Genomic DNA, 12,539 nt, shown 5'->3' on the forward strand with positions numbered 1-12,539 from the left:
GTCATCAACACAACAACCACTATCTCTTATGTAAAGCCCAACGAAGTGTTGGTTATCATAAATTATACCATGGTCCGGTTGAATACTCGATTCTGATTGGCTGCTGGGTATGCATTAAAACTTGATAACTGCACGGTGAAAAAAGAGGTTCGGTCAGCTAAATGTTTTGTATCACTGCGCTGGCTTCTTTAAAACAACCTTTTGTTTCATCATCTGGAAAAAAAAACAAGCGGTAAGAGGTGAACTTTCTCTCTGAACTGATGCTTTATTCAAGCCATCGGTGACGATCAGCATATATATATCGTCGAAACTTGACGTAACTATATGTTCTGTGATATGGCGCGATGCGACGCATCACGTAACATATAGTCCGCTTTTTGTGAGAAAAGCGATCCGAATTGGAAAAAAACCCAAGAATTAAGGACTAAAACCTGGTTAATATGTATTGCTTTTGTAAGTGACCATGGTATAAGCGGGTTAATGGCCTTCGAAGTGTGCGTTATTACTTTTTAACGCACTTCGCGGAAGCAACCGTCCGACGCGAAGGCTTCCACGGCGTGCATTAAAAAGTAATAACCGCACACTTCGTCGGCAATTAACCCGCTTATACCATGGTCAGAGTGAATACTCGATTCTGATTGGCTGCTGGCTGAGCATTAAAAAGTGATAAAGCACAGTGATAACTGCACACCTAAAAAAGAAGTCCCGGTCACCTAGCTTAACCAGAGGTGTAAAAAGTACTCAAAAATTTTACTCAAGTGAAAGTACAAGTACTTAGGGAAAATTTTACTCAATTAAAAGTAAAAGTATCTGGCTAGAATCTTACTTGAGTAAAAGTAAAAAAGTACTCCATTAAAATTGTACTTGAGTATTAAGGAAGTAAAAGTAAAAGCAAGAAAGAAAACTAGAGATTCTTGTTTAAGCTTTTAATCTCAAAAAACATTAAATGAAATGCATACAAGGTTTTATCCTGCTTTAGAACTGTTTGTATTTAATTATCAAACTATAAGACAGACAATCTAATGCCAGTACACGCTACTCAAAGTTGTAAAACCTCAGATTTAACTTCAGTAGAAGCTGATTCTCAAAATTGTTAGTGTCAAGCCTAGCTCTTTTGGGGCTGAAAAGCAATCCTGCAGTGCTGAAAAGCCTCTCACAGGCAGCCGATGCGGGAAGAGGTGTATTAGTCTTGATAGAGAGGCTGCAAATAGCAGGAAACGTGAGCAGAGACTCCCTGGTGTCTGAAACACAGGCCAGATATCCATCCAACTCTTTGCTGGCTTCATGTGTTGTCGGTTTCAAAGAAGCGAAAAAATCTTCATCATCAGATGAACTGTTGGCCAATTCCTTCTTGTGGTCCAAAGGCTCCAGATGCACTCTGATGTAGTCCATGCCTACAAGCACAGTGAGCAGACACAAAGAAAAGTTTGGTTGAGGGGCTTCTGACTGGGAACAAATTTTATGGATTTTGTCATTAACTACATTTACGTGCAGTCATCTACATCTAAAATCATGCAAATCCCTTATTTTAGCATAAAATCTAACTGCATTTCCAAACCACATATGATACATATGAGTTTGGTTTCAAGAAACACTGAGGGATAACTACAACCTGCTGCAAGAATACTTTACATCAATATTCATATTGAGATCACAGCCAAAGATGGGATATAACATTCCTAAAAAGTGCAAAAATAAATAAATAAAAGAATAATTTTGGTATGGCTCAAAGGTTGCCCAGATTAGAATTCGTCAAGTGTATGTTGCTTGCATTCATTTACCTCGTTTTATGATGGTTTCATCATTTGTCCAAGAGGTCCGAAATTTAGGGAGAAGGATGGCAGCTGCTATGATCTCAGGATCTTCAAACATATGCTTGAATCGTGTTTGGATTCCTTGTTGTAGGGCATCCACAAGTGGGTCACAGTACCTGAGAGAATGGTGGAGTCGCTGAAGTTTCAAGCTTAACTGATGGACACTAGGCAGCAGCCACCCCAGCTGTGTATTCGTTTCCGCTTGCAAGATGTCGAGTACTTTTGCAACTGGACGCATTGTGTTGGCCCACTCTGTCAAGAACAGCATTTCTGCTGGATTAAACCTACAGGAGAAATCAGCATAATCAAAGAGTATTAAACAAAAACAACCCACATTTGTTTACATCGATAGAGGGGAAAAACACTTACATTGGAACCTCAAGAGAGGTGCATATATTCCGAAGTGCGCCTTCTCCTGCTTCTTTGCAAATTTGAAGAATTCTGTCAACAGCCATAAAAGTTGAATTCCACCGCGTTTGGTTTGGCCTTAAAAGCTGAAGCCGGCTTTCTGATTCAACAGCTTCAGCTGCTAGAGCCGATCGGCTGCTTTTATTCCATAAAGCTTGGCATTTGCCAAAGACAGATCTGTAGAGTTTCTTGTAGTGTTCATTTGAGAGAGCTTTTTGGGCATCAACGCTTGAGACTAGGTTAAGTAAGTGACAGGCACACTTTTGATGTTTTGGTAGCTGGAATTCGAAGCCATCGTCTTGGTCCAGGACTCGTGAGGCATCTTGGAATTCCACACCATCACTTCCCTCACCACAGCCTTCAGAATCAGTGTCATCACTTTCACACCTTCTTGCCTCAGTCTCGATATCATTGTTTTCCACACCAAAAACTCTGAAAGCCTTCATAAAGTTGGAACCACTGTCTGTGGTTGTGCAAACAACCTTGTCACGTATTTCATACTCTGAGTGGATATCATTCATGGCACTGGCCAGTACCTCAAAAGTATGAGAGCCCATTAATCTTTTGCAGGCAAGTGCAGCGGAATGTCTTTCAAGACTTCCAGGGTTGATCCAGTGAGCAGTTACACCAATGAATGACTTTCTACGTGCAGTCCAACAATCCGTTGTGGTTGCAATCCATTCAACTTCACTCATGGCAGCAGTCACTTTCTGTTTCATGATCAGAGCAGCTTCAGCTATCTTGGAGCGTAAAGTAGGCCTTGTAATGACAGAAATGCCAGGCTGCAGTGTACTAATCAGCTCTTTAAATGATGGCAGATCAACAGTGCTGAAAGGATGAAGTCCTTGAATGATGTACCTTAATATAGCTTTGTTCACAGTGACTGGAGACACATGTTTGACTGGGAAAACTGAGTCAACTTTCAGTTGCTTACTGCTGGAAGCATGGGTGGAGGTCCCGATCTTTCTCTTCTGTGCTGTCAATTTAGAGTAGTTTTTGAGGTAATTTGGGTGCATTCTCTGTAAAAACAACAAATAAATATTTATATTGTATGCAATAAATGTAACAATTACACATACACTCTCTGATTACAGCATTAAAGGGTTAGTTCACCCAAAAATGAAAAGATGTCATTAATGACTCACCCTCATGTCGTTCCAAGCCCGTAACACCTCCGTTCATCTTCGGAACACAGTTTAAGATATTTTAGATTTAGTCCGAGAGCTTTCTGTCCCTCCACTGAAAATGTATGTACGGTATACTGTCCATGTCCAGAAAGGTAATAAAAACATCAAAGTAGTCCATGTGACATCAGTGGGTTAGGTAGAATTATTTGAAGCATCGAAAATACATTTTGGTCCAAAAATAACAAAACCTACGACTTTATTCAGCATTGTAGCGTCACTGCGAAGTCGTGAACGCGGATTGACAACAGACCCGGAAGAGAATACAATGCCGAATAAAGTCGTAGGTTTTGTTATTTTTGGACCAAAATGTATTCGATGCTTCAAAAAATTCTAACTAACCCACTGATGTCACATGGACTACTTTGATGTTTTTATTACCTTTCTGGACATGGACAGTATACCGTACATACATTCTCAATGGAGGCACAGAAAGCTCTCGGACTAAATCTAAAATATCTTAAACTGTGTTCTGAAGATGAACGGAGGTCTTACGGGCTTGGAACGACATGAGGGCGAGTCATTAATGACATTATTTTCATTTTTGGGTGAACTAACCCTTTAATAAAACTGACATTTGCAGCCAATTGCACACTTTATAATGTTAAATACTTGTTGATTTTAGAAATACAGTAGCATTTAGTGACAATCAAACATTAATTTTATTTCTGATTATATTGACAAAAACACAGGACTGTAAGGCTGACATGACAGGGTGAATTGATTTCATTACATTAGTTTTGATGGTAACACTTTTACAATAAGGTTCGTTAGTTAACTACATTAGTTAACATGAACTAATAATGAACTGCACGTATACATGTTAATTTCAACATTTACTAATACTTTATATCTTGTTAACATTAGTTAATGCACTGTGAACTAACATGAACAAACAATGAACATCTGTATTTCTATTAACTAACGTTAACAAAGATTAACAGATACAGTAACAAATGTATTGCTCATGGTTATTTAATGTTAGTTAATACATGAACTAATCAACCTCATTGTAAAGTGTTACCGTTTTGACAATACAACATGTTTGGAAAAAAATTTCTCGCTTGGTTTTCTTGTGTTTTGCATGAATTCAAACACAATGAGAGCACGGAATGATAATGATTATTCAAAGCTGCAATAGGCGCCAAATTTCCCGTGGACCTAACGTTACCAATTACAAATGCATTTTAGCATTTTATTACGTGAGCCTTATATTGTCAATCGCATGCATTAGTGAAAATAGGCCTACTACACATATAAAAGGCGCGCCATCAACGTCAAAACATGCACACCCAAAAAAAAAAAAAAAAAAAAAAAAAAAAAAAAACTATCAGTAAAACAAAATACTTAATGTACTTACCTCAATATGCTTCCTTAGGTTTGATGGCGAACTTTTGAAGGCCGATATTTCTTTATTAAGCGGGAGACAGAGGACACATTTCATCTTGAATGAATCTTTATTTACACCACTTAAAGAAAAGAATTCGCGAAGATACGGCCACGGGTGCTCTTGATCCTGTGGCTGATTTTGGACTGTGCTGCTCGCAGCTGCTGATGAATCACATACTTCCTCCATTTTCTTCCACTGATTGACTGTTATAATTTCCCTAATTTCCAGGTCAAGGTGCTGTGCATTGTGGTAATAGATGTGACATGACGTCACTTCCAAAGGACCAATGAACATGTCTGACCAATTTCATATAATGTGAAAACGATTTTCATAGGCAGAATAAATAACATTTAAATTAAACTGGGCATCAGCGCAATTCAATTGGTTTGGTAATAGCAAGGGAAAATAGAATGAAGTGATCTCCAAAAAATAAGTACTTTTTGACTGTAAATAAAATTGTAAGGAGTAAAAAGTACTTTTTTTTCTAAAAAAATGTAATTAAGTAAAAGTAAAAGTATTGATTTTTAATTGTACTCAAGTAAAGTAAAAATCCCCAAAAATAATACTTAAGTACAGTAATCAAGTAAAATTACTCAAGTACTTTACACCTCTGAGCTTAACTGTACTGTATCAAGGCTCTGGCTTCTTTAAAACAAACTTTAGCTTCATCATCTGGACAAAAACAAGCGGTAAGAGGTGGACTTTAGCTCTGATCTGATGCTTTTTTTAAACCATCGTGGGGATCAGCATACACTTCGCTTTCCTTTGCCACTGCAGTCGAGATCTGAGGTCGGAGCGGTGTATACGTTACCGTGACAACGCGCTCTGGCAGCACCACGCAGCAAATATGTTGTGAAAAAAGCGATCCAAACCGAAAAAATAACAAGAATAAAGTACTAAAAACTACTATTTATTTATTTATTTTGAAAGTGATCATGCTACAAGCGGGTTAATGGCCTTTGACGTGTGCATTATCAGCATTAACGCACTTCGAGAAAGCAACAGGCTTCCACATCGTGTGTTATTTTTCTGATAATGCGTATTTCGTCGGCCATTAACCCTTAACTTATAGGATTAATGCATGGGACTGTAAACTCCAGAATAAGGTATGTCAACATATGTATTATGGTATCAATAAGAACTTCACGGTCAATATTTTTTAGAATTAAAAAGATCAAATCAAACTTTATTAATAAAACAGCGCTTCTCATACATTGCGCAACTAGAAGCGCTGTAACATTTTAAAAAAATTAAAAAAAACACAATACAGTATTACAATAAAAACCCAACCCACCCTTCATCCTTCCCACTCCCCTCCATTAAATACGACCCATGATCCTCACGTATAATGAATATTTGACAAAAGTACCTACTAAAAGAAATGTAAGGTTTGGCTCTGCTGTGAGGAAACAGTCTTTGGGAATCTCTTCATACCAGGTGCCAGCTCGGGCCGTAGGAACTTCGCTGCGGCGCCCACCCAGACTGGGACAGCAATGGGGTCCACTTCACAGCCATGAGGCTGTAATGTTAAACTCCAGCTGCCCCAGCAAGGGCAAGAACCAAGCCCTGGCACAAAAGATCCCAACAGGAAATGTGACCAAACCAAAAGCAAAATTAAAAAGATGTTCTTTCAGTTTTTTTTATATGTTACAGCTACACCCTGGACCAGATGTTTCTTTTTTTTTTTTTTTTTTTTGCAAAGATCGAGATTGAAAAAAAACCTCTAAGTGGTATTAAGGTAAAGGTTGGACATCTGTCAAAATAAAACTTCATAAAGCCACTTTTTAGTTGTATTTTGATCTTTTACTGCTCCAAAATGTTTCAAATTTAAATGAAAAGACCACAAAAGGAGGGCTTTCACAGCAATCATTAGATTTGATTAATAATAGATAAAAAATTAATCGCATAGGGCAGTGGTTCTGGTATCATCATACGATACAAGAACCAGCATTATACATATGTGTGTATATATGTATGTATGTATGTATATATATATATATATATATATATATATATATATATGGTCTAGTCTGGGCAGCGGCACTTTGGAGTCTTCTGAGCCGCACTGGTTCTCACATGAAGGTCCGCCGTGCTTCATCATGACATTGGTAGGATTATCTCATATTTAAAATGCCTGCAGTGTATCTTTTCCCCTTAATGCCTACCCACACACAGCCCACCTGGTCTGCATCAGAACAAAGACAGCTTCCCTGTATCATCCAAGTCCAGATGTCCACAGTTATACTGCCATCAAGTGGTGGAAGGCGTTTACGTCACTTTCAGGGTGTGACTGTGAGAAAGCCATTGTTCCCACAAAACATCTCCACGTCTTTATTTTCCCAAATTACAAAAATGACAATTATTTTTGAGTTGCCTGAGAGATGAAATGACAGTTTTGATCATGTTAAAAGTATAGGATGATAAATATAATATTGTAATATAACATTCCATCCTGCATTTTGGTTGTGCATTTTCCATTTTTGGTTATGCCAAGTGAACTTTAAAATCAAAATGAATGAGAAAAATATATTAATATTTTTTTTAATGATTTTTCATCAAAGCCAATCAAACTCAGAGTAATCCTCTCCGTGTTCTGTATGGATGAGTTATGCTGCCATCTCCTGGTGGGAACCGAGCATTGCATCATGGGACATGTCTGCACTTTTAATATAATATTGATTTTGCTATTTGAAGCAACATTAAGGAGAGCATTGATCCATTCTTCATATATTATGTCATCGTTTGAATATTATTGAAGTTAAATTGAAGGAAAAAGATCAGAAGTGACTGCCTTGACCAGAAAGGATGCTGTAACAACTCTTGCAGCTATGAAAAAAAAAAAACCTTAACAAACAATTATATTTTAATTATCAGCATTTACATATTTAATCTTTTATGGATATAAGTATCACTTCATCACTCTATATTTAACAGTTGTTTATTTATTATGAAAAGCCACAGTGTGAATGAGTGTAAATACACTGAGCTGCTCTGTTTCCTTGTAAAAAAGAGAGAAATGTTGCCAAACCTTGCAGCAAGTGCTGCTTCCTTCCAACTTAGACATTTGTGCAGCACAGAAATCACATTTTTTACAGTTTTTTTTCCTATTCTGACCTTGCTGAGTTCAACAAGTGAGAGAAAAATCTGAAAAGTATTGTTTAACCTTTTTTTTTTTAAATAAATGTTGTTGTTTTTTTTTATATAAATTGATTGCCACAACACAAATCGGTTTTCTAGATCACTTTGTGCTGGAATAAACTGGGAGATCATCCACATGCTTTTAAAAGGGATGATATATGTATAAGTAAAATAAAGCCAAAACAAGCATCAAGATAATTTTTTTTAACAGGAAAATGTGGGCAGTGAGTATAAACTGTGTGAAGAGACTGAAGCAGTATTGCATCTCTTCTGCAAAGTGTCTAATGCTGCAGTGCCGCAGCAACACGTGTGGTTAAAGCTCGTGACACGCAGGAACCAATCCAGCTGACCTAAAAGATCCTCCCCTAAGGGCAGCATTGTATGTTTGGAACTGTTGCTACCTGTTTTGGGAACTTTTTTTTTTTTGACAGTTAATTGCCTCCGATCTCTTGTGGGGCACACGGGGTAATTAGTTTAGATGTAAGAACAGAAACGCAGGTGGAACTGACAACTGGAATGCTGCTCCATTAAAACTGGATGACAAAATACCCTCTTCATGAAAGCACTACAGGTGGCCCCGACTCTCCCCCTGCTTGATTTTAGCTCTGTTATCTGCTGACTCATGGCTCTTTGAAAAACATGTATCAAAGGGCTGCTTGGTATTTTTTACAGAGCTGCCTAATGCTGAGAGTTGGCATTTACCACAGTCTTCAGTAGAAATGGCTTCATATGTTTCGCAGACAGGACAAAGTCGGTCTCAGGGATGTTCATTTGACGCCATTCATCACTTTTTTCATCAAAGATGGAAGCTCTACCTACGACGGAGTTTTAGGGCCACCAAAAAAAAAAGTAAAGTTACGAGATCTTAAGTCGTAAATTTACGAGAAAAAAACTCGTAAATTTACGAGATTAAAGTGAGCATCCAGAGCAGCAAGTGAACGCCGCGCAGCAGCAGAGCAGACCGACTAAACTCAATTGAACAGGGGAGCTGAATGTTTATTGATAACGTTCCAAATGTCTGGAAGCTCATTAGTTTGAGCTGTGATTTATTAATGATTTATTTATTGATAGGTGGTTTACAGGATCTCTGCAGCCCGATGAAGCCGTCGGTATCCCTGCAGCTGTCCACTTGAATCGTTTCTTCCTCCACCAAAGACAAAATCCCTACGTTTGTGTGACGCTTCCGTCTGAGGAGGAGCCCTATTTGCCTTTTTTAACGTTTTAACCCTTGTCCTATCTTAGATGACCCCACCCTTACATTGACGTGTTCTCCCTACCATGACAAAGGTGGATAAAGGTGGAAAGATTTCATGTAATCCATGGACACCAGTGAAGATCACAAATCATTGAAGAAAAAAGGTTCAGAACACTGTCTAGTGGGTCTAGATGACCCAACGCCCAATGGAAAGTGCCTAGGATAGCACAAGGGTTAATGCTAATATAAAAAACTATTTTCATTCCTATTCATTGTTTTATATGAAACGGGACGTTTCATCCAGAGGAGGGGGCGTATGCAACACTGTTTACTTCCGCATTGGTGTTCAGATGTCAGGTTGATAACGTAAGGTGACGAATGAACTTCAGGTTATGTGAATGAAAAGGGAAATAAAGCTGTCCTCAATTATTTCACCTTCAAGCTAGGCTCTGATAAAAGGAAAAATGTGGTGTTTTTTCCTTGTCAATCTATGACTTTTTTCTCGTAAATTCACAAGATTTTAAGTTGTAAATTTATGAAAAAAAACTCGTAAATTTACGAGATAAAACTTATAAATTTACGACTTAAAAGTCGTCATTCAAAAATGTATATACTTTTTTGTAAACTGTCCCTAAAACTCCGTCGTACTTACCTTTTACATCTCGTGGTAATAAAGAAAATTGACAGAAATTAAACACTCCTTTACAATTACCAATCAGTTTTAAAAACTGAAAGCTAGCACAGCTGGTCCCTCAGCTCAGCCCACTCCTTCAAGAGTCTTTAATGAACTGTTCTAAATCACATCCAAAGCAGAATCAGTGCTGTTGTCCCAACATTTATGGAAGTGTGTTAAGGTTGTTAGTTGAAAATGTCAAGCTTTTTTTTCTTGTAAGGAAAAAAACCCTGACTAGTAATCTTGACTTTTATTTGTGACTAAATTACATTAAAATGGGATTATAAATAATATGTTTATATTCAAAAAAAAAGGAAGAAAATGGTGTTTGATATCTTCAGCCTGGAATTTTACATTGTCAGAATATTTATAGATGTCTGTTGGGTCACTTAACCTTTACTTTGTAGTCACATGACATTATCATACCTCAACATGACCCTAAGCAGCAAAATAGACGCCTTCCACGTGACGTCCCAGTGTAAAACGTCCTCTCCGCCGTTTTAGGATTCGAACAGAGAGCATCACTGCCACGGATTTTTGTCTCTTGTTGTGTCTACTTGTCCTCCCACCAACACAAAGGCATCCAAGGACCAGAACTGATGTCTGGTGTCTCTGAGCCCCACACCAGCGCACAAACACAATGCCGAGCAGCGAGATTGTGAGGACATATGCGCGCCAAAAGACTGAAATACATATTACTTAGATGTATACTTACATAGTGGGAAAATACAACAAGCATTCATATTCCAATATTACAATGAGCATCAATAGCATTAACCCTTGTGCTATCTAGATGACCCCCCCCCTTACATTGACGTGTTATTCCTACCATGACAAAGGTGTATAAAGGTGGAAAATTTCATGTCATCCATGGACACCAGTGAGGTTCACAAATCATTGAAAAAGGTTCAGCGCACTGTTTAGTGGGTCTAGATGACCCAACTTCCAATGGTAAAGTGCCTAGGATAGCACAAGGGTTAATATCGCAATTAAATGTGTCATGCATTTGGTGTGGGTGAGAATAATCTAAAAAACAAACACACATTCACGCTCTGCAGAAACCTATGAAGCTTCCTCACATTTGCATGTTTTTGGGGAAAGATTGCTTTTTTTCCCTGAATTCCATCACCGTTACAGACAAACAAAAGAAAAAAGTACCGCTTGCAGCACCATACTGTAACTGCACCCTTTCAAAAGTACCAGTACCAAATAAAACCCCAATGGTGACCATCCCTAAATATGTATCACTTTTTTTATAACCAACAACAACACGTGTGTCCAGTGATGGGATTCGGGCTATTTCTCTACACCAAAGTAGCAGATATTACCCATCGGATGTTTCAAGCCTATGGCAGTGTCCGAATTCCTACCCTAACCTCTAACTACTAAAAAACGATACAGTGTGGGACTGTGTAGTGCCCTGGATTCAAGAGCAATACGGACACCATGCTCACTACTTTTTTTTTTTCACTTAAATGGCGAATAAGATGTCACAAAGTGAAAATCTAATAAATACGAGCATTTATGACAATTATTTATGAATCCACTTTGTTCTGAAGATGAAAATGTTGATTGTTTATTAAAAAAATATATTTAAACACATTAAATTGCAAAAATGCAATGCACTGTGGTCAATTTCCACAATATAGTGAGCATCGATGCACACTGGTTTTTCGCAGAGACTTCTGGGAAATTTCTAGGCCTCTCAATTTTGGTATTGTTTATGCCATCTTTTGTGAAAAAGGTATTGCAATGTTGATACATTTATTTATTTATTTGAGGTGTCTTCTTTTTTTTAGGAGTTTTTCCTTATCGCGAAGGAGGGTCTAAGGGCGCGTATGGCCGGTTTAGTTTAGTCTGTTTAGTTAAGTTTAGCAATCACCTATTGAATTCTGTGACTTTATGTTCTTTATGATTCATGTTTATTACACAATTACCGACATGAAGCCCATTGATATGACTATTGATGTAAATATTGGGCTATATAAATAACATCGAATTGAATTTATTATGCAGACCTAAAAAAAGTAAAAGTACTTTTGGAGACAGAAAGCATTACACTGAGTGAACAATGTACAGTATGTACTGTGTGTACTGTATGTACTGAGTAGTAAAGGAATTTGGATGTGTGCTAAACTCTCGAAATGGAGAACATTGCGTGACATCACAGCAAGGCGTCTATACATACATTTGTCTTAACTGTAGTTCTTTCTCATTCTTTATGTGCACTTGCTCTTGTTTTCAATCTGTAACAATAATTTTATTTATACTTTAGAGTTTATTCAACATCAAACTTTAGGTTTTCTTAAGTTGAACCAAATCCATGTTTTAAATCTCCCTTTGTCACACAAATAGGGCTGAGAACTCACTCAAGGTGCATCTAATCAGGCTAAATTGAATTCAAATTGAATTCAAAATTATGCATATAACTTTCAAACGACAATTCTTAATCTTATACTTGGGAGTTTTGGAAATATTAAGAAATTCTCGAATCTTTACTTTTAAAAAAACACTTGTATTAGTCTTCGCATTCGTGATGGGAACACATTTTAACAAGACACTTACAGTAAAGATAAGGCTCATAGTGCAATGGAGCAGCAGTAGAAAAAGGAACATTTTTAATTTTATTTTATAAATTTGATTGTTAAAAATGATTTAAAGTAACAGGCAGAGCTACATTTATTCTTAAAACTAATTTCTTAGATAGTGGAATAAAAATACTTTTTTTTGGTTTGAC

General features: G+C 37.4%; 1 protein-coding gene across 3 annotated transcripts; it reads right to left on the reverse strand.

Moving 5' to 3' along the window:
• Positions 1-911: 911 nt before the first annotated feature.
• LOC111948659 lies at positions 912-5,420 on the reverse strand. 3 transcript variants are annotated; one of them, XM_023962663.1, is made up of 4 exons: positions 4,767-5,420; positions 2,184-3,241; positions 1,931-2,098; positions 912-1,394 (listed from the first exon to the last, which is right to left on the reverse strand). In XM_023962663.1, exons 1-4 carry the CDS (start codon positions 5,088-5,090, stop codon positions 1,325-1,327), a joined length of 1,620 nt encoding a protein of 539 aa, XP_023818431.1. In that variant the 5' UTR covers positions 5,091-5,420; the 3' UTR covers positions 912-1,324. The 3 variants fall into 3 exon arrangements, with proteins under 3 accessions (XP_023818431.1, XP_023818429.1, XP_023818430.1); XM_023962661.1 differs by having other exon boundaries at positions 1,782-2,098; positions 4,767-5,415; XM_023962662.1 differs by lacking the exon at positions 4,767-5,420 and having other exon boundaries at positions 1,782-2,098; positions 2,184-3,425.
• Positions 5,421-12,539: the final 7,119 nt, after the last annotated feature.

This window comes from Oryzias latipes, chromosome 14 (genome assembly GCF_002234675.1).
Source record: "Oryzias latipes chromosome 14, ASM223467v1".
Taxonomy (NCBI): Eukaryota; Metazoa; Chordata; class Actinopteri; order Beloniformes; family Adrianichthyidae; genus Oryzias; species Oryzias latipes.